Raw genomic sequence first — 26,719 nt, 5'->3', positions numbered from 1 at the left:
CAAACTGAGGAGGTCTTTGTACTGGGACACAGGCACACATCTAGAGGGGAGAGCGAGAGAGGGAAAGAGAGAGAGAGTGAGGGAGAGCGAGAGGGAGAGTGAGAGAGAGGGAGAGAAGTTTAGCCTGACTTCAGGTCTGCACTGCCACGGTCTGCAATCCCATCATACACTCATGCACTTAGAGCTCAAATCTGGATTATAACTTCTCTTACTGGGAAAATGAACAACCAGGGGTAAGTCGAACCACATACTTAATCTCTATAATATTATTATACACAGCGTTTCATTACTACACATCTAATATGCTATACACCTTCCTTTAAAATGCAGTGTTTGTTTATGAATGAAGTTGTTTTAAGATGTAAAAGTTTGAACTCTTTCTGTCTGTGATGTGCTGTCCCTCAGGTGGTCCCACACCCTGCACCTTGTCCTGCTGTGCTCACTGGGGACTGCCCTGCAGGTTATTGAAGGTTAGACTCACACTGTTGCTACTTCTCAATGAATAAGACTAGGTCATATGTTTGATGTTCTACTTTTGGACATTGATGTATATGCATGGTTTAGTAATATTCTTTGAAGATATTGAGACAATGGTAGAAAAGGGTAGCCATCTGGGCTGTTTGAAATTGAAACTTCTGGATGAATGAGAAATTAACTTAACATATTAAGGCAATGGTTTAATTCAACATTTGAGACATGTCTGTTCTCAAAGATGCTCCTATGTAGAATCATGTGAGATACTGCAGCAGACTGATTTGATTGCTGAAACAGGTTGTCCTTACATGACAGATGCTACAAAGTTCACATATCAATTTAGTTTTCATAGAGCAAAACTTTTGACCCCAACAAAAGAATCTAGATAACGATGGTCAATGCTAATACGACAGTCAGTGCTGTGACTTTCTGCGAATATATGTGTGCATGTGTGCAATGAAAATTAATCAGCAGTAGAAACTGGCTAGCGCATTTAGATAATAGGACTAATATGGGTTTTGCTTGCATTAAATGACTGATTGTGAATAGTACACGAGAGATTTAATGATTTGTAGTCTCAAATTGATGCAAATGAGCACTCTCCAAATCTGAATCAACATTTGGGAACGTGTCAAAAATAGTTTTCCAGCTTTCCCGAGGACATCCAGAGGCCGCAGCTTGTTAACTGCTCCTACGCATCAATTATCTGTTTGAATCACAATAGACTGACATGCCCTGAATCTCACTGGTCATGCCCTCCCATTAAGAAGGATAGATCCTCCACGCATTTCCATTTTCACACCTTTGCCATGGTCAGCCACTTCCTGCTGTGTTGCCTTTCTTATTCAGCTCTATGGGAGGGCGAGACAGTTGCGGATGTGTTTATTTAGTAACATGTCCTCCTTCTGTCTCTTTTATATGCTGTGTGGTTGTGGGTGTGTGTGTGGAAGATGGAGGCAGACTAGTCAAACGCTGCACCATGGTGAGAAGTCCAATGTTTAGTTTGAATGCTAATGTCTGCACACGTTTCCTCTCCACTCTGCACTTGTTGTTTGGGTGCGATCGAGTTTGGGGATGGACAGGGGAGGCGGTGGGGGTGTGGCTTTGAAGCACAAGTGTACGCAATGTCGTTCTCACAGCACTTTTTGTGTTGAAGAGAGGTAAGTAATGGAAGTGAATGATGGTAATGGTTGGTTATGGTAATGCAACAATGACTGCTATGTATTGAGCATAATCTTTTAAGCACCACAAGCAACTACTAAACATGGAAATTTGGAAATGAGTTTAATAATATCTTTACTTAATATCTTAAGTACATTCTCGATGGAGGGTTCACCCAGTTCATGACTCAATAGGGATGTTTTTGCTTTGCCTGGAATGTTCCAGAGTATGGCATAAAAATATCTATTTCCATATAGACAAGCAGGTGATGCAAAGACAGTATGAATGCATGCACATGCAACTGAATGAATGTAAGTTAGATAGATGGCATGTTGTGGAACAAAGCAATAATATCTCCATGGAGACAACTTTTGGATTCTAACTAATCAAATATTTTGAAAGAAATTTTGGTACAGCCAAAACTACACATTCTAACAAACTAGTAGCATCACTTTTGCCAAACCCATTCTCACTGTCACCATGGTAACTTAACTTCTTTCCCATATAATCTATCCCATTCTTTAAGTGTAGTTCACTGTCTTGTTGTGTGTTCATGTTGTCTTAGTGTTACTCGTCTCAGCCTTCGTAACTCTAGTTTTATCAAATCTGAGCCATCATCCACACTATCCAACTTCCCCAGGTCTGTAAACCACACAGCAATGCCTTTTTTATCACTTCTCTATTCTTCTTTATGTTACATTTTATTCTCAAGGACCAAGTTTATCTCATATAGAGCACAACAATTTCTCCCCCACTATTTAATGAGAAAACACCAGTCTGCCCACCTTCCTGTTGCAGTTTTGATCACTCCCAAAACCACTGCTAAAAAAGACATTTCTTAATATTTTCATTCTCCAAACTTCACCTCGTCCTAAAAACATACCTAATATTTCTGTCGCCCGGAAGCTTCACTTTGTATTTGCCATTGCATGAGTAGGTCTGAAAAGGTCCCATGTTTAGCCAATATAACGAATTGTGAAGTGAGCTCAGTGGGTGTCTGGCTGGTTTTAGAGACACTGTCCTGTCTACTGTAACAGGGTCTAAACTGAAGGCTGCAAGTTCTTTTAAACATAGGTAAATGCTCATGCCATGTCATGTAGAGAATACAGTAATAAGTTGTACTTCACAGACTTCCAATTTGGCAATTGAAAATAGCACGACAATCTTCTTAACAACACTACGGTTGCAAAACAACAATACGGTTGGTCTACTACCAACTATCACCAGTGGTCTAAGTGTAATACAAATCTGCACTATACTGGAGTAGCATGCATACTACCAATATTCAGCTGCACAGATGGAGTGAGCTTGGAAAAAATCGAATGGAAATAGATTGTTCTGACAGTGATTGAGGAATTAAAAGAAAAAATACACAGTGCACATTTAAAAATGTCCTGGGAAACGTTCAAGAGAAAAGAGTGATAAGGAAACGCGACATTTGGTCTGCAGATTGCAATTATCCAAGCAGCCATAGTTTCATTCTTAAACAAATCCAAATAGAATCTTTTTGCATATAGGCTATCAACACCATTGCTAACAACTACAAACTCAAGTGGCAGACTTCAAAATGGAGTTTCCAATATAAAAACTGTTAGCTCTGTTTATGAAGCCGCTCCGTTGAGAGGTATATGAAAGTGCTTGTACCTCTAATGTCCAAAGTGGTTTGAGGTTTGGCCACCCTCTCTCTGCAGCCACCGTGTCCTGTCTGGAATGTTCCCATTGAATGATACACTGACTTTGATTTGAACAATATTGGGCACAATGGGGCAACTGTAAAAAGGTGTCATAGTGAGTGCATAATGGATACCTCTATGACGTTGTAATAGGAAAAATGCCAGTCAGTGAAAGTCTGAATAAAAAAAAGGAGGGGGTTCTTGTTAGGGGTTTTTAGACTTTTATTTGCAACGTTTTCCGTGATGTCACTGAGATCATGTTCTTCTCCTAACCGTATGCTCTAGCTCAGTTTATAATACGCAAAGAAAGGGACTAGTGTTTAGCAGCCATGGGAAATTCAAGTAATATTCAAAAAGCGTTGACCTGGTTTAAGAGGATCTTTGGAAGTGTCTCGAGGTCTGGCTGTTGGTGTTTGGAAGCATCATTGCCATGGTTACTTGCTAAAAAGCTGAGTATGAATCCAAACTATTGTGTCTGTGTGATATCAGTGAGATCATCGAACAAGAACACTCTGTTAGACAAAAATATATCGCTACTACAAACCCAGTTTTATCTACAGCAATATTGACTCTTTTGACTATTTTATGTCCTTGTTTTATGACTGTTGTTTCAAAATATTATACATTTTTTTAAATAAGTTCTACAAGAAATAGTTAAATATATTGTATTACCATTGACTTAACAGCTAAAATCAAATAAAATGGCAAAGGCACAGAATTTTAGGTATTACTGATGAGAGTAATAAGTAATTGTTGTGGTGGCAACGTAGTAGATAATGTAGTACAGTAACAGGAGACACATATTGTAATTCAGGCATAGTGGAAAATATAGAACTATAGTAATAGTTCTTGCAGTAATAGTAGAATTGGTAGTAGCCCAGTAAATGTAGTAATATCAGCTAATAAATATGTTGTAATAGTTGTAGGCAGTTGTAATAAAAAGTCATATCTAACTCTACAACAGGTTTTTGGTTACTTTTTCACTCCTGATTACCCTATTACAGACATGGTACATTTAAAAGCAATATTTAAAGTGCATTTTTCTCTAGCAGCTTTGCACAGTAGCAGTGTTTGTTGTGTTGCTCTGGTGGGAGGATGGTTGTCTGCCAAACCAACTGTAAATATGAGGTTACATTTTCCTGTCTCAGTTCACATCAAATGTCAAACACAATGCAGCCCACTCGCACTAGACAAACTGGGATGACATCATAGGTCAGCAGCACATCCCAGAACCCAATCCACTGTTCACAATGACAACGCATGCATTCAGACGTCATTATATTGAGGCTCATATGAGGAAATAGATTAGCTCTTTACTGTGTCTCAGAGTCATTACCATTCGTATTGGAGGAGGTTGTTTACTCTCAGGACAACACTTGCAGCTGGGCAAACACCTCCAGTAAGGCACCCATGAGCAGACTGCATAGACGAGAAGCACTGGGAAGAGAAATACACAGAATCACATAATGCATTCATAAAGTAGAGACATGAGAAAATGCAATTAAATTTGTTTTTTTTTACTAAAGCACACTGCACACTGTGATAGAAATATCACAACATACTATTTTAGTGTTATGATTATTGAGAGAAGAAGCATTGTGCCTTTTAGATTATTCAAGATAACGGAAACCATTAGCAACACTAAAATCCTTCATTTTCTCTCATTCACACTGTCTATTGCATTATCATTTCTTTAGTATGTAATAGGTTGAATTGAAATGACCCTTTTTTGCTTCTAAATCTTTCACAGATATTTATTTTTGTCCTCACTCATATTGTGACCTGAATAATCAGAATTATTGACTAACTGAATAATCTTGACATCCCTTTTGCAGATAAAAATGTGTATGTTACTATGACACACTTGTTGAGTAACTGAGCAAAACAATTGAGAACATCTTATGATTATAATTTTTTCGCCTAAAAATGTTTATTAAAAATTTGACTGCTATTGTGAAAATTATGTTACACAGTAGGGGCTAGAGGGTTAGAAGTAATGGTGTGTAAAATGTCTGATTTCTCTGGGCTGAAGAGGGGAGTTAGGTACCGGACTGACCCGAGGATTGACCAGGCCCAAGGACACTTGATGTAATGGAAACTGTCCCACTGCAGATGTCCACCTCTGACCTCCCTCAGCTCCACACAATATCCTCTTTTATCTGAACTGTGTGTCCGTCAGTCACTGAGATGTGTGTGCGCCTAGAGGCAGGAGTTCAACTGTAACGCTCAGATGGTTGTTGTTCAAATAACCTGAAACTCAATTGATCTCACGGTGGAGAAATTCAGATGGTAATTAAACATGCAGCTTTATCGGTTCTGATACAGACTTTGATATTTTGGAGTTGGTATTTGCAGATATCGAAAATCAAACGATACCAGCACAGAGGATGGTAATCACCTTTATTTCCTTAAAAGACAACCTTTATTTCCTTAAAACACAACCAAATTATTATTTATTTAAGTAACCACAGAACAGTTTTGTAAATAAACATTTAGACATTATGAGATATTCTTTATTTATTTATCTTTATTTATACAGGGAGAGCCCTATGAGAGCACTTAACTGTCTTTTCCATGAGTGCCCTGTTCAAATACAGAAAAAATACAAACAAAAAACAAACAAAACAAAGTACATAAGTTCATTTAAAACATTAAAAAGAGGTGTAGGTGTGACTATAGAGATTTGTTCCCAGATTATTAAATTGCACTTGTTGAACCAAAGTATGTAATTTTGTCCTTGAACTAAATTCCATTTTTGTGAAGCAAAACAACCAAAAGCCATTTTTCCATCTCAGCTCTGGTGCAGCTAGTCATTAGACGTATACACTCATGTGATCCTCTATTAAATGCTCCTATATTAATGATTAACAAGCAAATGAGATATACTGGCAGTCTATGAAGTAGTCCCTTGTAAATATATTTCATACAGGGTTGTTCTCTTCTAACAGTGTAATGGCCAACTCACTTTTGCATATAGAGAACAGTGATGGGTTTTAAAATTCATCACCTGTTATGAAATGGCGGGCTGAGTGAAAGAATGTTTAAAAGTAGTGTCTGAAGTCTGCATGTATCCTAAATCTCCATAATCCAGACAAATGACATTCATTTATAGAACCTAATAGGGGCTGAACTAATACTTCGATACCTGATCCAGCCTTTTTTCTGGGTTGGGTCAATATTCTATATTAGTATCGTTATTGGCGCATCCCTAAAGATAGCAAGAAACTGTTTATGTAATATCTGGATAAGAATGGGTTCATGGTGTTAAGATACCACATCTTAACACCATGAACCTTACATACATGATACACCTATTTTGTAATTGCCACAATAATCTTGTTTATACATTTCTCTACATTTGCCTATTTGCAATTAAGCCATGTGCATTCTGACAGTCATAATCATGTTTAGTATGTTTGCCTAATCCAATGCATGTGTTTGGATAGCATCCTCCTAAGGTCATTCTGAGTAAAGGACAGGAGGGCATTCAGTACTCACGTTTTGAAGTGGACAGTGGCTCTTAAGACGGGGAAATGATTTAAGTGAAGTGGATAGTCTGATAAACTGAATTTTGACCACACCGCATTCTTGATTATGGCCACTCAGCTGTGTGTCCATCCGGAGCTATGTAAACATCAGACTCATGACTTCTCTATTAGAAGCCAACCACCATCATTATCCAAAACTACTTTTACATAAGGGATAAAGTATCACCAATCTGAACCAATTTAGCTTCTTTTAATATACGTAAAAATATTTCTAACTTTAGGTCAGTCTAATCTATTGTCTCTCAGAAATGATACTTTTTATACTATGTTTGATGATAGTAGCAATGTTCCAAAGGTGCACTGTGGAACTTTATTGGAGAAGGGTACACTGCCTGCCTGTGTCCAAAAAGATGTCATTGCTTTACCTAGAATGTTTCACAGTATGGTATTTAACTTATCTATCTTCATGGAGATAAGCACTTGGCTCCATCAGGCCAAGTTACAGGTCAGATTTGTAGAGAAATGACCCTGCTCACTGTAAGAAAGGATTTTGGGGGGGTAAAAAAAAACTAAAGAATTCTATACTGATATGTAAATGTCATAATATGGAAAATCCTAAAGAGAAACGTTACATAGGAACACCTTTAATATTAGGCCCGCCCAGGTAAAGTTAATCTCCTTTTGGCTAATCCTTGCCTTGAGGTCATTTACTACCTCTAAGGCCACTAATTGCCCTTTGCTTTTTTCCCTAATATCTTGTTTTGACTTTTTCAAGAAGCAGATTGTTTAGGGAGTAGGTTCACTCAATGTAATAGTCTTAGTTTTTTCCCCTTTAGTTAGTTGTATTTAATATTTGACAAGATATATAGGCTTGGTCACAATCGCTAACTTTTACCATCAGAAGTTGACCCATTTAACCACACTCAAGGTAACTGGATCTACCTGTGACCCATTTGTGCCCGTGTCCACTCAACATAGTTTTAGGGATTCCAGACATTCCTTATCTACTGGCATGCTTTAAAGGTTGACACAAAGGTTTGATTTAACCAACTTAATTCTCTAATAAAATAAATTTGTTCAATGTATAGATGTGACTGTAGTCAAAAAAGCATACATGTAAAGCTATAGTGGGTGTTTTTTTGAACTGACAATTAATGAAGTTGATTTCAGGAAATTAAACTAGCCTCTGTCACATGAATGAATCATGTAAAGGTCAGCGACTACACACGAGATCAAGTTTGAACCTTAATTCTACCTATATGAACTTAAACAGGCACTGACCCAAATGACTGGGCGTCTTCACTCATTTTTGTCCCTCAAGATTATTTCCTGAGTGAACATGGCCTAGAAATATGAAATAAAAACACATTTCGGAGCAGGGGGAAGAAGAGTATGTGTAGAGGACAGGGGGAGGTGCATAAATCTACTACTTACCAACACTGACTTCATTGAGGAGTTGGGCCTCGAGGCTTTTGCTGCTGTTTGGGCTTCACCTGAGATGAGAACAGCTCTGCTTTGTTGACCCCTGCAGCCCGCCCACCATGTTTAAGGCAGACAGATCAGAAGATACGCCACTCACCATCACTGTGGGAAAGCAAAGTCCACACTTTACAATCAGAGGTTTGCAGGCATCAGATACATTTGATTGAGTGGCCTTATATTAGTCATGTTTAGTAAGCAATAGTCCTGCAAAGGAATAATGTTTGGAAACTGTTTCATTAGTATGTTCCATTTAGAAATGCAACTGGTTTCTTTCTCAAGAATTACAATTTAATGTTTATGTTAGTAATTATTTAAAGGAGTACATGAAGATTAAAGATTCAATAATACTTATGTATGCAAATATACATATTTGGTCTGTTCTACCCAGAACTCAGATCATTATGCTGAATCACAAAACATAGTTTGTCACTAAAAGACTGGGAAAGAAAATATTATTTTGTCTTCTAAATGTTTGATATAACAAGGTTAGTAGTTTGCATTGCTGAATAATTGAGTTCCTGTTTGGTTTGGCACACACTTTTTGGTCTGTGGGCCAAACTTCTTTCGCTCTGATTAGCAAACCCAAAGGGTGTATTAAGTAGATGGATATTTTTGTGCATTTAAAATATTTTTTAAGTCATATGAAGCTATCTTTAGATGGGCATTAGACTATACAAGGCATAATAATAATTGTGTCATCTATTTGACTAGCCTATTATATCATTTGCAATATCCTTACTCACCACTATGTGGAGCCAGAGTAGAAATGTTTTCCATCGGTCTCCTAGGGGACAGCCTCTTGTCTAGAGAGAAGACCCATGAAATTGAATGAAAAAAGTTTCAGATTCAAATTTAATGTGCATATTATTTGGGTGAATACATTTGCAGTATCTACAGGCCTAATGGCAATGACAGTAAACCAATTAAGAGTATGGCAGAGCGGCTGGAAGGTAGAGCAGGAAGTGAGAGAGGTGAAGGGTGAAGAGGTTACTCTTCCTGGAATCCAGAGGCCCTTGTGAGGTTCATCCTATGGTTTGTTGTCTGCCAGCAATATCAATGATGATTCTATTATAACAATTCAGCAGCAGTACAATTTGAAAAGCAACAGTGGTAACACATGCAAACATAGTATCGCCAAAGAGTAAATTACATCTGAGTAAATTACGGTATGTTCAATATTATTACACTATAGTGTATTTGTTACAATGCAGTAGCCAACCTTGGAAAATGTTTTGTTTATCTCGTAGTGTTAGTTAGGCCAGTTGCAGTTTATAAATCAGAGAGTGTGAGAGAGAAAGAGGGTGAAAGCTGAGATCCAAGTCTATTGTCTGCTTCAATATATTCCTGAAACGTTCCATACTATCCCAACTCAAATTCAATGTTAAACAGTACAAAGATATATTTAATTGTTTTAAACCCTAAAAGCCCTGTGTAACTAACCAATTGCACCTGCATCTTGCCTAAAAGCCCATGTGTGTTTAAACTTTAAGACCTGTCAATTTCCTAATCACCACAGACAGAGGGGACCCCAGCACATCAGGGTTAATCGGACCAAGTGAATGCTCATTGTTTTCTCAGAGTATGAAGCTACAGTAGGCCACATAGCAGACATACCTGCACTGCTGATGTTGCGTGTGTCTGACATGCTACATCTCACTTGGGGGGAGGCATTAAGGCTGCCCCCCATGTGTCTCTTCCTGGACCCCCGAGCTTCTCACCCTGACCTGTCTCACAACCACTGATCCCTGGTTAATCCATCACTAATCATGCTCCCTCAGGGTACTTCCCTCTCCCAAAAGCCTAAACCTATCATCTGCTCCATTAGTTTACCTTGTCTTGGACTCTCTCCCTTGATGTGTAATGGGACCATCGAAGCTAGGACATTTAGGTCAGACTTGCACACTAGACCTATAGGGGGAAAAAAAAAAAAAAAAAAAAAAAAAAAAAAAAAAAAAAAATATATATATATATATATATATATATATATATATATATATATATATATATATATATATATATATATATATATATATATATATATATATTCATTCAATATAGGCCAATCATAAACTACCTATCAAAATATTTATGATAGGCTTGACTTTGCTTGTTGTTTTAGGGCTTTAATGGGCAAATGCCAAACATAAAATAGCGTTAGCATTATAAATAATTCATTTGATCACATTAGAACATTCACACATTCAATATTATAATGATGTTAAACTTGTAAACTACATACACATACATCTGTACAGTATTAACAGCAGCCTGCCGCGTGCTTACCTCCGCGCGCTTACCTCACGTGTGCGTTTTGGCGCGCGGGGCAGCACACAGGTTGAGAGGGATCTGGTTGCAGACCTCCACCCAGAGGACACAACCTGCAGCCCTCTGCCAGGAGGACCGTCACGTGACCCATCTCCATCCACAGGTCTCGAAAAGTAAACAAACAGCGGCTATGCCAAAGTTAGCGATTTCCTCGTCACTGTTTCCACGTAACATTACAAATGTTGACATTGCTTTACATTAAAGACAACGAGGCCAATCCCTTTCCTAAATTTTACCATTGCAGATTATACCTCATCTTTATCAGACACAGGGTCTACGGCAACACATTCATGGACAAACTAGGTCTAACGTGCCTATGCTATTTACACTCTTGTGTAGGAAGGCCTGTGTTGACAGTGAAGTATCTGTTTTATGTTTGTGGCTACATGTTTTAAACTGCTAATTAACCTACACAGACTAGAGCAGAGACAACACAAAACTAGTTAATGTCAAGATAGAAATGAAATCCATTGGGGATTAAAAGTGTTTGAAGTTCTTTGCTCAGTTTGAAATGAGCTTCATCACTTTTAATGACCTTTAATAGACAATGTGCAAGAACTGATAATAATTATTTTAAACGTTCCCAAAGCACCTGTTATAGCCTTCTCTATAATAAACTCTATTATCATTTGTGTAGGCCGCCTCATGGTCCATGTAAATAAAACTCCCTCCACTGACCCATCTTCAGCCGCACTGCAGCCCTTATCCTGCCCCTCACCAAACATTTAGTCAGGGACAATGCAACAGAACAGGCTGCTCTTTGTCATAAGGGGCCTCTCTCCCAGTCGCCCATGTACTGGCCAAGGGAACATCCGCCCTTTATAGATCACTTTATAAATACCTCATTCAGTCCATTGAATTGGCAGCTATAGACTGGTCATTTTGTAGCCTATTTAACGATAAATTAATTAACTAACTATTCCAAAGAAATTATTCAAAACAGTAGAAGCCAGTATCCTTTAGGTTGTAAAGTTTGCTCAATAAGGTCTAATCACTATGATAGATACTGAGCTGTATACGCTATTTGATGTATTGTGATAGCAAAGTGTGTTTATTTTAACAATACTGTTGCATATATGTGCACACAGACATAAAGTGGGCCGGCCGCATGGTACATGGTAGGAGGTGTGAGAAGAGGAAGACAAGGGAGGAGTGGTGAATGGCCTCTCTAATCTACCATCTGAGGGTAAAGAGGGAGAGAAAATCAAGTGTGCTGTGGCCAGAGGGGGAGTCGGTAATTACACATGGGCAGAGTAGGGAATGAGATGGCAGGCAGCTACCAATGCCAAATGTGGAAAGGGACAATAAAGCTATAGGGAACATATAGAAAAACTCAAGACTTGGAGATTCCTGGCAGCTACTGATGTGGGGATTTCGACTTTTGGAGAACTTTGGAGATCTTGGATGCATCCTGAGCTGCTAATGCTGGCTTGTGGTTGTCAAAATTTTTGCTAAATAAGGAGCATTTTGTGTTAGAAGATGGCATCTTTCAGCTTTTTCTTTGCTGTCTTCTTCATACTCTGTTTACCGGTACAATCCCAGTGGTGGACCTTCATTTGGGCCAACCCTAAAGCCAAGTCTACCACCTCTCCTCCTTTCGCTTCCACTCTCTCTCCATCAAACAGCACCCTGGATGACCCAGAGCAGACTACTATTTGGGGGGTAGAGGAGCAGGTGACTGGGGGAGCAATTTGGAACAGCATGCAAACAGAGAGTCCGGCCGTCCTCACCGTGTCAAAGGCTGAGCAGAGCACCACTCAGTCCTGGCTCTCACCTCCAGAGGGCAATGGAAGCAGCAAGTCTAAAAACACTTACAAACCACTAAAGCACTGGAAAAGTGGTGAGTCGTGCTGCACTCAAGTATCATTGGAGCTATCCAGAAGGGATGCTTAATTATAGAAAAAAATTATAATCACAGTTATTTAAAACATAATTGAAATTACAGTTACTGAAACAATGACTTTCTTAGAGAGATTGTATCAGTGCACTTAAAATTAAATTAAAGTAAGTGATGTATCTTACAGAAATAGACTGTAGTTTACAAGTATAAAGGTACAGGCATGTAAAGGCACATAGTTAATGTTAATATTCTGGACTACTGGGTTAGAGAAAATATGCATGTTTTGGAGTTGATTTAGATCATTTATTAAATAATTATTAAATTAGAACATTTGCACAGGTGAGGTTATCTGCATGGTATTTTGTGGCTCTTCTGACAATATGGAAGAGAATGGTTGTTATGAATAGTTTTCTGAGTGTTTTCTTTGATTCTAGCCTTCATATAATTGTGAGTGTTGCCAAAGGTCTATATTTACAGGAAAAGCAGGGTCCTCTCTTGTCCCTAGCAACCTAGATCCCAAATGTGTGAAAGTTGAAGATCTAGACAGGTCCACCACTATGATAAATTTGTCAGCAGTTGTCTTCCATTATCCAAATATTCTTCAGTATCTCAAGTGTAACTCTTTGATGCCTCGGGTATCTCTGTAAAGAATAGCAGGGTGATTGGCTATTTCTGTTCCTGCTGGTATGTAGAGCAGATGTCGCCAGATGTCCTCTCCACTAAATCCAATTGGAACAAAGCCGGTTTGCAACAATATATTGTGCAGCATGGCAGGGTAGAAGTATAGGTTTAATAAACTTCCAGCACAGGAGTATGCTATTGTTTACGCACATAGTATTATGTCTCTACATGCTGATCAGGCCACATGACTGGGATTAAGTTCAGAAGTAAGAGTGGAAAGTTATTAGATGTTGGCTCATTTTCAAACGTTCTTACAGTGATGGCTAAAAAACCTGTGGTCAGAAGTCATTTTTTGCAGAATCCACTAATTACGTAATGACTTTGCACTTTTTCTTAAATTGGTGGACTATAATCATGCCTGCACAAACTTCCTCTGCACTGTTTTATTCACACAGCTGCATGTTTTATTCCTGATCATAGCTAATTACAGACTGGGCCAAATCAGAGGAACCCTCGAAACCATTGTGCAAAATACACACTTTTATTGCAAATGATTTTTTAAGACACACTTGTTTGATTATAGGAAATGCTCTATCTTTAGGTATCTTTAACTACCTCATCACAATGCTCCAAATCCCCAAGCATTAATCATTATTTGGTTTGTGCTTTAAAACTGATTTCTGCACCAGGCCCAGATGGCCCTCCCTGATTGCTCCCCCTAAATCATTATCAAAAACCACTGAACTGGGAGTTTTTTTGTCTGTTAATAATTGTTTAAAACATGTACATGCTCTATTATGCTGTGGTTTACCTGTGTATCGTTTGCTGCGTTATTCACAGACATTACTGTGAGGGGGAATTGTACTAATTGTATCAGTTTGAGAGACTAACCAAGACATTTTTTGTTTTGTTTTCATGGCCAGTTATGTTACTGTCTACAGAGCATGGTTAAGTCGGGTGTCCACAGACAAACTGAACTCTCCTTGTGTCAGGAGTTGTGTCTGTTATCGGGGATTATGTCCATGTGGACCAGTGCACTCAAGTGTAGCCAGCTCCAAATCTATCCAATTAGGATCATGACAGGTGGATTCACATGCATCTCTGCCATAATGGCCTGACTATTGGGTTTTCTATTGGAGTTGTTTGTTTGTTTGTTTGATTTCCCTGGTGCATTTTATGGCAGGCTAATTGAGAGTGGGAAGAAATATAGCTTATGAAATTCCTACATATATTGGCTACATTTTCCACACTACACTAGATGCTATATTGCTCAATTTAAATTGGCATACAGCAACTGATACATATAAGAATCTGATTCTTCTTATGGGTTCTCGTTTTTAGCTTGGGACAGAATGAATCATATTTTCGGCAGAGGGAAGTCTAAGGGCCCCTCACCAAACCTCAGCAACTGTATTGGAAATGTTGACTCTAGATTCCTCCTATAGATTTGAGAATATTATAATATACTTTAATTACATTTAATATTGCCTTTCTTTTGAAGAATCTATTTTTCTGTCCCTCTTTCCATCAGAACGAGGCTCCAGAGGACACTTGGACCTGACTGAGTTGATAGGAGTCCCTCTTCCTCCCTCTGTCTCCTTCGCTCCTGGTTTTGAGGGTTTTCCAGCATACAAGTTTGGGCCTGAAGCCAACATCGGCCGGCTCACCAAGACTTTTATCCCTGGCCCATTCTACAGGGACTTCGCCATCATTGTCACAGTAATTTTAACCTATCTCATAAAACCAACTCCAATGGATATAAGCTTTTATGTTTTAATTTTATAGTCTATAGAAATTTTGTAAGATACTTGAGTTACAAAGCACTTTTCAGAGGGATTGCAAAATTATTATTATTATCATTATTATTGTAATAAAAAAAGAAAACATATTTTTTGTCATTTCACCCACGTATTAATAAATAGATGACGTTATTCCTATGAGTTAAACCGTCATCATGCAGTTTAGTGCAGTCTACTGCCATCTTGTGGTTAACTGGAATACTGCAACACCAGACAGATGTCATTTTACCCAGATTCGACCAACGACCGCGAGAGGAGGGGTGCTGTTTGCCATCACAGATGCCCAGCAGAAGGTGGTGGAGCTGGGGCTGGCCCTCACTCCGGTGCGCGGGGGCCTCCAGAGCATCCTGCTGTACTACACTGACAGAGAACAGGCCGCTCACAGTCAAAAAGCAGCTGCCTTCACTGTACCGCACATGACGGACCAGTGGACGCGATTTACGGTGAGCAAACAAAATATTAGATTAAAAATATTTTAAATATGAATCCAACAAATGGATAACTAAAACCATGTGATGTGTCTTGAAGTTGGTTGTGGAGAGTGAAGAGGTGCGTCTGTACATGGACTGTGGTGAAGCAGAGAGGACCACCTTCCAGCGCAGACCACACACACTCACTTTTTCACACAATTCCGGCATATTTGTTGGAAACGCAGGAAGTACTGGCCTTGACAAGTTTGTGGTAAGCTAATAAATGATTGAATCCATCAAAGCAGTCAAACTAGCTTAATCAAATATTTGACATTCATAAATTACTTAAACTTTATCTATGTGAGATTGTTAGCGTGGTTTAATGTGAATATAGCCATACTGGCTTGTATGCCTAATCTCATTAGATCGGAAGCTAAGCAGGGCTGGGCCTGGTTAGTACTTGGATGGGAGACCACTGAGAATACCAGGTGGCACAGTAGGGTGCCAGTTGAAAAACTGAAAAACTGTCATTGTGTCCTTAGGCAAGATACTTTGCCTGGTATGATGGTGTATATTAGTGGTGGTTGGAGGGGCAGCCTTGCTGCTGTAAAATAGTATCTTATCACCGTTGAGTGAATTAGTAATGTACTTTGGGTATCTTTAAAAGTGCTATATAAATCCAATGATTAATAATGAGTTCATTTTTTTTGCACAGTATGACTCACAGTTATTGTAGCATGTGACAATTAAATATGAATCAAATGTTGAAACTGTACCTCTGCATAACAATTGTTTTAGTTTTTACATCAGAAATAATTATTTCTACTTTCTTCCAGGGTTCCATTCAGCAGCTTGTGATAAGGGAGGACCCCAGAGCCGCGGAGGAGCAGTGTGAAGATGATGATCCCTATGTACGTATTTCTCCAATTATGAGATCAACAGCACCCCTTATGGTAAAAAAATACATTAAAAAAAATAAATAAATAAATAAATAAATATATATATATATATATATATATATATATATATATATATATATATATATATATATATATATATATATATATATATATATATTATTATTATTATTATTTTGCTTGTTTGTAATTTAATGTAAGTTTTTTTTTGTGTTATTGTATTTTATTGTGTTTTATTTTTCAAAGGTTCTGAAACATAGGATACATTTGTAATGCCTTCTAATAATTTTACATTATAATTGTTTGACTCAAGGCCTCAGGATTCTCCAGTGGTGATGATTCTTTGGACGACAGGGAGGCAGAGGAGGAAATTATGAAGAACACACAGAGAAGAAAACCCAGCTTAGCACAGGTAGGCCCAAGAACTTATTTCCTCCTTATATTGAAACTATTACATTTGAAATGTTGATGTTATCTCTTACACTATTATGTAGGTGGAGTGGGTCAAGTCTGGGTTTGTCTTGTATATGTTACTGTGTCCCTGGATACAATTAACTATTATTAGTTATGGTATCTTAAGTGGTTCAAAAAGTATACAGCTACCACTCCATATGCATTTTAGTGATTCGTTGGGCTTGTTTGATGCTCAGCACAATGTTCACCCAATCCAAACATTCCCATCTTCAAGCGTTTCTAGGCCTTTCATCCTCCTTCAATGAGGAAACCAGCCTGACCCCACATCTCATAATCATCAGGGTCTTTGGAGCTTCAAAAGAAATTTGCCTCCATAAACAAAATAAATGTTCCCAGATATTGAGAGGTCAAGGTCACATTTCTGTTGAGATTTTCATTTTCAATTTGGCAGAGGCTTGGATTGTTTAAGTTGGAAGTGTAGTTAAGTAAGAAAATTATCCTTCAGAGTATTACAAATAGTTTCTGTATTGTCGAGCTCTACTGATGTTAAATTAATCTTAAACAGGAGGACAGTGTTCCGGTGAGCGCTCCACCCACTGAGGCCCCGCAGTCCAAACTAGATGGATACTCTGGTGAGATGACTCCCACTAAGAGCACCGAACATCTAAGAGGTGATTCCTCCAAATTCACTGTAATATCACTAACTGTAAATCTTTCACACTGCGGGTGGTTATGTCATATGGATTTTGTTGTTATTGAACAAACTTCATGTTGTGCTTTGTTTTGTGCAGATTCTCATAGGACTAAAGAGACTGAAGAGGGAGGCCACAAACTGAAGGGAGAGAGGGGCGAGCCAGGTCCACGGGGGCCACCCGGTCCTCCTGGCCCCCCTGGGTCCTCCTCAGCTCCAGGCAAAGGCCAACCAGGATCCCGCGGCCCTCAAGGACCAACAGGGGCCCCAGGACTACCAGGGTTTCCAGGGAGAGATGGCGAGCAGGTGCTGTGTGCAAAAGTATAGATTAGGATCAGGTTACTGAGAGTTTAATGTTTTTCTTTTGTGTCATTGTTCATGTTTCAGGGAACCAAAGGAGAAAAAGGAGATCAAGTAAGTTTTTCTTACAGTTTTTTGTTGCTGATTTCTTTATGGAACTATAATCTTAAATTTCACTTCAGGGTCAAAGAGGGACTCAGGGAACACCAGGCCTACATGGAGAAGCTGGAGCAAAAGGAGAGAAGGTGTGTCCACTGTAGTACTACTGGTTTAGTGCATTACTATGTAGTACCCTGAATAGCATCCTTTATATACTGTACTTTAGGGAGATCCAGGAGTGGGTTTGCCTGGTCCGCCTGGCCTTCCAGGACCCCCAGGACCACCCAGATCACGCAGTGTACCAGTATGTATTATAAAACATTTTGCACTTAAAGTGTGATAGTTGAATTTGAGAGTGGCAGTGTTTGTGTTGTAGTATGGAAACGATGCACTGGGCTCTGGATTTGGAGACCTCGACATGGACACTGAAGTCATCAGGGTACATCTTTGTTCACTTCATCTCATCTTCAGTAGAAGCATATAGTGGTATTAAATAAATGGTTTTATCTTATAGGGACCTCCCGGCCCTCCCGGGCCACCTGGCCCTCCTGGCCCTCCCGCATCCCACACAATTCCTAATGCAGAGGGACTCTCCCACAGTGGACCCCAGGGGCTCCCTGGAAAAGACGGTTTACAAGGAAGACCTGGAATACCAGTAAGTTTCTCTCATAAATACAATGCAGCCCATTTTCACTTAAGTGTAACTATTAGATCATTAGAACTGTATTTACTCAGCCGCAGTTTTTCTCAGCGTGTGTCTCCACTCTTCGCTCTATTGCAGATTGTGGAGGATTGGTTTAGTGGCTCTGGCTCCGGAGGGTCAGGTCTGAGCTCAGGGCTGGTCCCTGAACTGGACTCAGACCTGGGATCTGGGTCCAATTCTGAGTTCAGTTCTGAATCCTCTTTTGACTTGAGTTCTGAGTTTGACTTTGGGTCCACTTCAGGTTCAGGCGAGGTATATTGTCCTGGTTTGCTGTTGTCAGCAAATACAAAAGGCAGGTTACACTCAAAACTAGCATTGAGGCGGTATCAACATTTTTGTAAAGACAAAAACATGTTGCCTTCATGCTCAGCTTTGGGCTGTATATCTGTGGCCATGTTGTTTCACTGGCTGCCACTCTCTCCTTTACTTGTGCTACTGATGTACTTCATCTGTTTGCATTATTCAGTGTTACTGCTGCCATTTCCAATTCAGTTCATCTTTGGTCAAACTTATTTTAATGATGGTTTTTATTTTACAAGTAATTAAGAGGCGAGGCTGAACTGAATATACACCTTGCTTATAACAGTTGCAGCTATTTTTAAGCTTAAATGCAACATGGCCTATGAACTTGTCTGCCTTTTTAGAAAACATTAAATGTAATTCTTTATGTGTTCTGCTGACTCAGATACAAAGCTTTTTGGAATGAGGCTCATACTAATGCTTGGTCATGAACACAGCACTGGCTTTGATGCAGGTTCTTTGTGGACTGATTTGTCTGGTTTTCCAGGGACCAGCAGGAAAAGATGGCGCTCCGGGTGTGCCAGGACAAAGGGGACAGAAAGTAATTTCATCATACATTAAATAACATTTGTATTAACATAGTTGCACTGCAAAAACATTGTCTTTTTTGTGAACCATATATCTCACGCTGCTATGTGTGAACACTGATACTGTTATTCTTAGGGTGACCAAGGATTGGCAGGCTTACCTGGACCAAAGGTAAACATGAATACATTTTAAAAGTTTTAAAAAGCAGTTAAAATGTAATTGAGTGGGTGATGTTATTTATGAATGTACTTCTCCTGTTTTGTAGGGTGAGTGTGGATTAATAGGCAGCACTGGTGCCAAAGGACTTGAAGGTCCCAGAGGCCCCCCTGGACAGAGGGGACCAGCGGGGCCCCCAGGGCCACCAGGGCCCCCGGGACTACCAGGATCCAAGTTCTTTGTAGAGGTAACTCTGAATCTAATCAGTCAAGTTTAACATGGCATACAATATTGTAATGTAAAATCACCCATTCATATGCTTCAGGATATGGAGGGATCAGGAAAGAGTGACATGCTGATTGGTGCTGGATTCAGAGGACCTCAGGTTAGTAGAAAACGCTGTTTCTTACCACAGATTTAATATACTATTTTCAATATATATCTTTTTCTTCAGGGTTCTCCAGGTCTACCCGGTCCCAGAGGACCAAAGGTATGAAATGATAACTATAAGCTGTATTTTAATTAATGTTGTCCATTGACTTGAACAGTGACACTTAGAGCTTAAAAAATATAAATAATTCCTTTGTTAAGAAGAAACTGTTTGATTGACAGGGGGAAGACGGAGCCCCAGGTGCCCCAGGACTCTCAGTAAAGGTCTGATGATGTTCTCTTTGTCTAAATATATTTATATTTCTTCTTAAGATATGTGAATAATTTTAAGAAAAAGTCCATTTATACTTTAAACTTCAATAAAATATCCACATCATATCACTCAGGGAGAGCCAGGCGACACAGGCCCAATGGGTATTCAAGGTCCAGCTGGACTACCAGGGGCGAGGGTAAGATGCCCAACTGATCCATTGTTTTACCATTAAGTTCTGTCATCTAACAGCCTGGATGTTTACAAACATTTACAGGGAGCTAAAGGAGAAAAGGGCAGTCCAGGACTAAAGGTAAAAGTAATTGTGTCTTATTGGGCACAAAACTAGACCACTGGCTCACACTACAGATTAATGCTTGAACTATGTGCATTAACCCCTTTGTTCCCATAGGGAGAGCCCGGCAATGACGGACTCAGTATCACAGGACCTCCTGGGCCTCCTGGACCTCCTGGGCCAATAATAAATATGGAGGATGTAAGTCTGTTCCCCACTGTGAAACTTAGCAAGTGAAATAAATGTATAATTACAAAGTTATCTTACTTTTTAAAAATGCTACAAAGTAAATGCATTTAACAGCTACTCTCTGCTTCCACAGCTACTCCTCAATGTTACAGATGGGATATTTAACTTCACTGTGATCAAAGGACCACCTGGACCTGTGGTACGTACACACATGGGGTTGAAACATCATAGGTCACTCTATGACACCAGCTTTCTTGCTACTGTACACTAATAACTTCACTTTGCCTTGCCTCACTTACTCGGCAGGGACCAGAAGGTTTGCCTGGCAGAGCTGGATTTCCTGTAAGTATTGTACATTTATTGTATCATAGTTCTGTATCCCGAGCAGAGCTTTCATAGTTCTATAAGAGTATTTTATTGTAATATTTTACTACTAAATTCAGATGTCAGATCAAATGCAGCTATATTGAATATTGTACTATTATTTCTCAGGGACCTCGGGGACCAAAGGGAGACATGGGCAGTCAAGGAGTTCAGGGTTTACCAGGCCTTAAGGTAATAAACAGTCTCTTACCCACTGTTGTAAGTAGTCCACTCTGGTGACACAAGTCTTTGTCCCATCAGGGAGAGAAAGGGGAACCGGGAGTAACGATTGCTGCTGATGGATCCATCATTTCATCACCAAGAGGTCCTATCGGGCCCAAGGGAGTAAAGGCAAGATACTTCATTTAATGTGTTCATTACTACATTTCATCACTAGATAAAAACAAACAAAAAACTTACAATTGTACTGTTTTTTTTGATGGTGCAGGGTGATCGTGGCTTGCCAGGTGCCACTGGACTTATGGTGGGTCCATATTTCTTTGAATCATTCACTAACACATACCCATTTGTATATGTATTTAGGTTTTTAAGTTTTTGTTTTTTTTTGACACATATTCAGGGTCCAATTGGACCAACAGGTCAAAAAGGAGAGTATGGATTCCCTGGTCGTTCAGTGAGTACCTGTAGCTTATCAATTTCTTTTTGTTTGCACTTAATAATGTTCAGTGATACTTCTGGCATTGCCCTTGTTTAACAAATATCTGAAATAAACAATGAACAGGCTCTTAATTGATAAACACATTTGTTTTTCTTTGAAGGGACGACCTGGTGTGCCTGGAAGAAAAGGAGAGAAAGGGGATTCTGCTGGCCCACCGGTAAGGAACATAAAGGCCAAACTGACTTTATTGTCTGTGCTGAATATTTTAGTTGAGGTATTGTTTAAATTCTATTTCTAGGGCCCACCTGGCCCTCCTGGCCCACCTGGAATCCCAGGAAGCATTGTTGGGCTGAATGGGGTAAGTTTCACATTATTTTAATACATAGTAATTATGAGCAGTGGAAGAAGCAGGTGAAACTCAGCAGTAATAAAAATGACGGGAATAATAAAGTGATTCCTCAAAATGTGTTTGTTGCAGTTATTTTTAATGACTGAGTCTGATTGCACTGCTCTTCTCTGAATCCTAAAGACAGTGTTCCCGGTGCGCCCCCGACCGCACTGCAAACCGGGCCGAGTAAGTCCAGACCAGACCACCTGACTGGGCCTTTACAGAGGAGCACCAGTCAGTGTGGCTCTGTGGGTGTGTGGTGCAAACGCATGGTAGCTAACAGGCCCTACGCAGCACTGTCTCAGCTTTAACCTTTACTTCTAATGCTTCTTTACCCATTTCTGTTGTTCTGGCCTTTTGTCATTAGACAATCAAGGCATTAACAGTTTGGGCGTGGTGCGACTGTTTGGTTAATGCTGAGTTTTTCTTGGCCTTTTATTGTTACAAAAGGTGCAGTGAATGCAGTTGATACAGTACGGTACTGCTCCTGTATTTACAGTATTATCTGTATCTGTCATAGTGAAGTTACAGAGAGGACAGATTCATATGTACTCTGTAGTGAAAGGGTGTGGATCTTTTGGCCTTGTGATTTCCTCTGGTGTATCCTCTTGTGGTGATGGACTGGTGGGATGAGGTGTCTGTTTTCTTGCTTTGGTTAAGTTTATTGCCTGTATTGTATGTATGTCTACAATTGTTTTGGCAAGTTCTCATCGCAATACTTCCTCTTGGTCTTGGAGTAACAAAAAACTTGGTAGACTGTATGGTAGTATTTGTATGAACCACCTCTCCATGGACGTAAAAAACCCCCCAAAAAAACACATTTTGCATTTACTTATACATTTGCAACAAGAACCAAAGACTTTTGTTACTCTTTGAGATAAGACCTCTCGTAATTTCTTTGATAACATCAGTGTCAAATCTACCCAACCCCTTTATGTAATTGTCCTTTTTTGAGCATGTGGGAATAAACAGTTGTGTGTAACACTTGTATTTATGTAAATCTAAATCTGCATGTGCCTCAAATAGAACAACTGATTAATCCATTAAATCCTCTGTCTAAAGGGCTCATATTCACTAGGCGCCAAAGGAGACAAAGGAGAGGCAGGATTACCCGGGGAGCCTGCCGTATTTGGTAATTATATTATTAGATATTATATTGTACTTTATCACTGAACAAAATAGTGTTTGTCAAAGACTCAGCATGTGGTTATTTTTATGTAAATCAGGTCTTCCAGATGGAGCCGAGGTGAGTCGTTTGTGATTCATAGTAATTGTAAAGCGTTACTTATATTTACTTATTTGTGACCATCTTTGGTCTTTAGCTGCGTCGAGGTGAAAAGGGTGAGGAGGGCTACAGAGGGCAGAAAGGAGAGAAGGGTGACATGGGTCCTCCTGGTCCTCCAGGGTTGCCAGGACGATCAGGACTGGTGGTGAGTCTTAACGGACAAAACATAATATGACTTATATCAGTTTATATCTGAGTGGTCATGTGGTCATAACACTTTTGGTCATAACATATGTGGTCCTAGGGTCCAAAGGGTGAGTCTGTGGTGGGTCCTCCTGGTCCTGTTGGTCCTCCAGGACTGCCTGGTGCTGCAGGGATCGGACGTCCAGGTGCAAGAGGTCCTCCAGGGCCTCCTGGACCTCCAGGGTCAGCCTTTTCCTATGGATCAGGTAAAAAAAAATAAAACAAGGCTACTGTTGAATCATGGTACCAAACATACCAAGGTGTGAGTGAACATTAATCTGCGAAATATTTACCGGTAAACAAATATTTAAACATACTTGTTGATGTTTTTCATCAGTTACTCTTCCTGGTCCACCTGGTCCCCCTGGTCCCCCCGGGACTCCAGGATATACAAATCCGGTACAGAGACTTTTGTCCTAGACTAGCACTAAAGAAATATATACTTGTTGCAACTTTGCAGTTGAAAATAATTGTCTATATCAGATCACAACATACAAGAGCCTCCACGCTCTGAGCAGAGAGACCCACCGAGCTGCAGAGGGAACGCTGGCCTATGTGTCAGAGAGGGGTGGGGAGCTGTACATCAGGACACGCCACGGCTGGAAAAAAATACAGGTGTGAATAATCTTCATGATATTACTTTTGTTTGTTGTAATATAATACATGTATGCTGGGTTGTTGCACGTGTTTAATTTCATGTCTCTGTTTCAGCTTGGAGAGTTGATCCATTCGCCTTCAGCTGCGTCTCAGGCTTTGAGTCGACCTGGGGACTGGGGCAGACCTCCTAGGATCCATAGCCAGGTTTACACACAGTCACAATGTGCAGTAATATCTAAAATACAAAAGAAAAGACCTTACTAACATTACAAACTAATATATCCACCACAGGAGCTGCAGGAGAGTGACAGGGGCTACCAGCCCAGCTATAATGTGCTGCCACAGACCTTCAACGCGGTCCCAGGGGTGAGTGAAGAAACATTTGTATGAGAAACCAAAGCAGATAATCTTCTTTGGCCTGTACTGTGATAAATTAACTGTAAGACTTGGACTGCTGTGTTCATTCATTCTTTGTTTTGTTTATTCTCTTTCTTAGCTTCATCTGGTTGCTTTGAACACACCTCTGAAGGGTGACATGCGGGGCATCAGGGGGGCAGACTTCCAGTGCTACCAGCAGGCTCGCTCCATGGGGCTGACCACCACATACAGAGCGTTTCTCTCCTCACACCTCCAGGACCTGGCCACTGTAGTTAGAAAGGCAGACCGCAGTGACATGCCTGTGGTTAATATGAGGGTGAGCTATGACTTTTGAAACTGCATTTGTGTAAATAATGTACTTCTTTTTAGTTCTGCAATTTGGTTTGTCGCAAAATCAAGCGAATCAAATGCCACGATGATCTAACACACTGTTGTAACCCATAGAGGTTTGAACATTTTGTCCTCAGACAGTTGTCCTTTTTATTTCAATTCATAATCACTTTTGACCATTTGCTTTTAAACAAGCTCAAGATTTGAAATATGTTCTTATAAATGTTATTTATCTAAAACTCTGCAGAAGTCTCCTGAAATTTCCTATATTGAAAACTGGCACAAATATTGGACTACCTTGTATGGCATCTGTTTTTCTTTCCTTCCAGTTTCAATTTGATTTGTACAAAGATGTTTTCCTTGGAGTGAAGTTGTTGATGTATATTCATAGACAAAATTGTAGGATTATTTACTTTTATAATATACTTTTTTTTGAATTCTTTAGGTGTTAAGTTGGAAAATGATGTACAGTTAAACATTAGTCACCAGTACATATGCTATACAGACCTAAGCAGATATGTAGTTTGTCTGATTCTTGGCGCAGGGTGCAGAGGCAGTATTTCTCCTCTGACATGACTGTGTAATGTGTTCCAGTACATTGAGCTGTCCTGATAGATGATATGTTAAGTGCTGTAGGGTCTGCTGAGTTCACCTGTCTGTCTCTGCTTAGGGAGAAGTCTTATTCGACAGCTGGATGTCCATCTTCTCTGGGAACGGAGGAGTCTTCAACCCCTCTGTCCCCATTTACTCCTTTGATGGACGCAACGTTCTGACTGACCCTGCATGGTGAATACATGACTAAATTATTATTATTAAATGCTACTTAACTAGGAAATTGTGATTACTGCATAGTGGTGTGACTTGAACACATTGTAGAAAAAGGTTAATGGTGGGACATGGAGGGACTACTCAGGAAATTTAAGATCATAGATAATCTTATAACACAGGGAGAGAGAGATTAGAAAAGTAATAGGTGCCAACATCAGAAATCATAAAATCATAATTTCTATGTAAATCTCACATATATAATAGCATCAATGGAAAAAGTGGGACTAGTGACAAATGGCTGTGCAGGACTAAACTTGGGACTTAACTGAGACTAAAATCAGAACTAAATTTGGACTAGACCAGGACTAGAACCGATTCAGGTGTATTTTTGATGAAGTGCATTATTGAAATTGCATGGATTAATATACCAGTGAAAAAAAAAGAAATCGTCAATGGTCAGGTTTGTACTGCATGCAAATAGGCCCGTTATCAGTCTAAATTATTATCTTTTTTTCAGGCCAGAGAAGCTGATTTGGCATGGCTCCAGTTCGGTGGGCATCAGACTGACCACAAACTACTGTGAGGCCTGGAGGACAGCGGATATGGCAGTGACGGGACAGGCCGCTCTGCTCCAGTCTGGACGTCTCCTGGGACAACACACGCGTGCCTGCTCCAACCACTACATTGTACTTTGTATAGAGAACACCTATGTGGGCCACAATAATCCAAAAAGGACCTGAACACTGAAAACAGACAGAATGGAGCTCCATGAAGCAAGCCACATTTATTCAACAAATTCAGGCACATACACCGTACAAAATGACACTGTTGACACGAGGGACAAAGCGAAAGGGCACTTCTCAAGATGGCTACTAATGTAGAAGTATAGCATTACAGAGTTACAGTGACTTTTTAACAACCAAGTTTTTTTTTCCTTTTTTGAAATCTAGGCCTAGTTTTTGTGTAATTATCAGTATTAAATCCCACACTGTCTTGTTGATGCAGCTAGATTAAGTTGTCTTGCTTAGTTTTGTCCATTAATGGTATAGATAATTGGAAAATGCATTACCTCTCTCCCATTTTGTTATGTGACCAAGGCTTGCACAGGGTGTAACAAAGTATATTTACTGTAGTGTTACCATCATTACAAATAGGTTAACATGGTTCAACCTAATTTGTAAAGCCCTCAATGTATGTCCGAACCTGCCTTTATTTTATCAATGTGATTCACTGCAATAACAGTTACTAGTGTAGGTAGGTCCCATCAAAAGGAAACTGTTCTGTCCTTAAAGTATATTTTTTG

At 39.6% G+C, this 26,719-nt stretch overlaps 1 protein-coding gene across 1 annotated transcript; it reads left to right on the top strand.

Moving 5' to 3' along the window:
- col15a1b (collagen, type XV, alpha 1b) lies at nucleotides 1-26,719 on the top strand. The gene is made up of 44 exons (XM_033981932.2): nucleotides 1-233; nucleotides 406-470; nucleotides 14,596-14,783; nucleotides 15,097-15,306; nucleotides 15,392-15,544; nucleotides 16,110-16,184; nucleotides 16,504-16,602; nucleotides 17,170-17,275; nucleotides 17,396-17,601; nucleotides 17,683-17,709; nucleotides 17,778-17,840; nucleotides 17,921-17,998; nucleotides 18,071-18,133; nucleotides 18,209-18,349; nucleotides 18,476-18,649; nucleotides 19,185-19,238; nucleotides 19,361-19,396; nucleotides 19,491-19,628; nucleotides 19,707-19,766; nucleotides 19,836-19,871; nucleotides 19,994-20,035; nucleotides 20,158-20,220; nucleotides 20,299-20,334; nucleotides 20,434-20,517; nucleotides 20,639-20,704; nucleotides 20,812-20,847; nucleotides 20,998-21,060; nucleotides 21,130-21,219; nucleotides 21,317-21,352; nucleotides 21,449-21,502; nucleotides 21,648-21,704; nucleotides 21,786-21,845; nucleotides 22,017-22,061; nucleotides 22,938-23,007; nucleotides 23,102-23,121; nucleotides 23,198-23,305; nucleotides 23,405-23,549; nucleotides 23,681-23,742; nucleotides 23,827-23,958; nucleotides 24,055-24,144; nucleotides 24,232-24,306; nucleotides 24,437-24,634; nucleotides 25,319-25,434; nucleotides 25,934-26,719. The coding sequence occupies exons 1-44, from the start codon at nucleotides 220-222 to the stop codon at nucleotides 26,154-26,156; spliced, it is 3,957 nt and encodes a 1,318-aa protein (XP_033837823.1). The 5' UTR covers nucleotides 1-219; the 3' UTR covers nucleotides 26,157-26,719.

This window comes from Periophthalmus magnuspinnatus, chromosome 17 (assembly GCF_009829125.3).
Source record: "Periophthalmus magnuspinnatus isolate fPerMag1 chromosome 17, fPerMag1.2.pri, whole genome shotgun sequence".
Classification (NCBI taxonomy): domain Eukaryota; kingdom Metazoa; phylum Chordata; class Actinopteri; order Gobiiformes; family Gobiidae; genus Periophthalmus; species Periophthalmus magnuspinnatus.
This window is presented reverse-complemented; position numbering and strand designations above follow the sequence as displayed.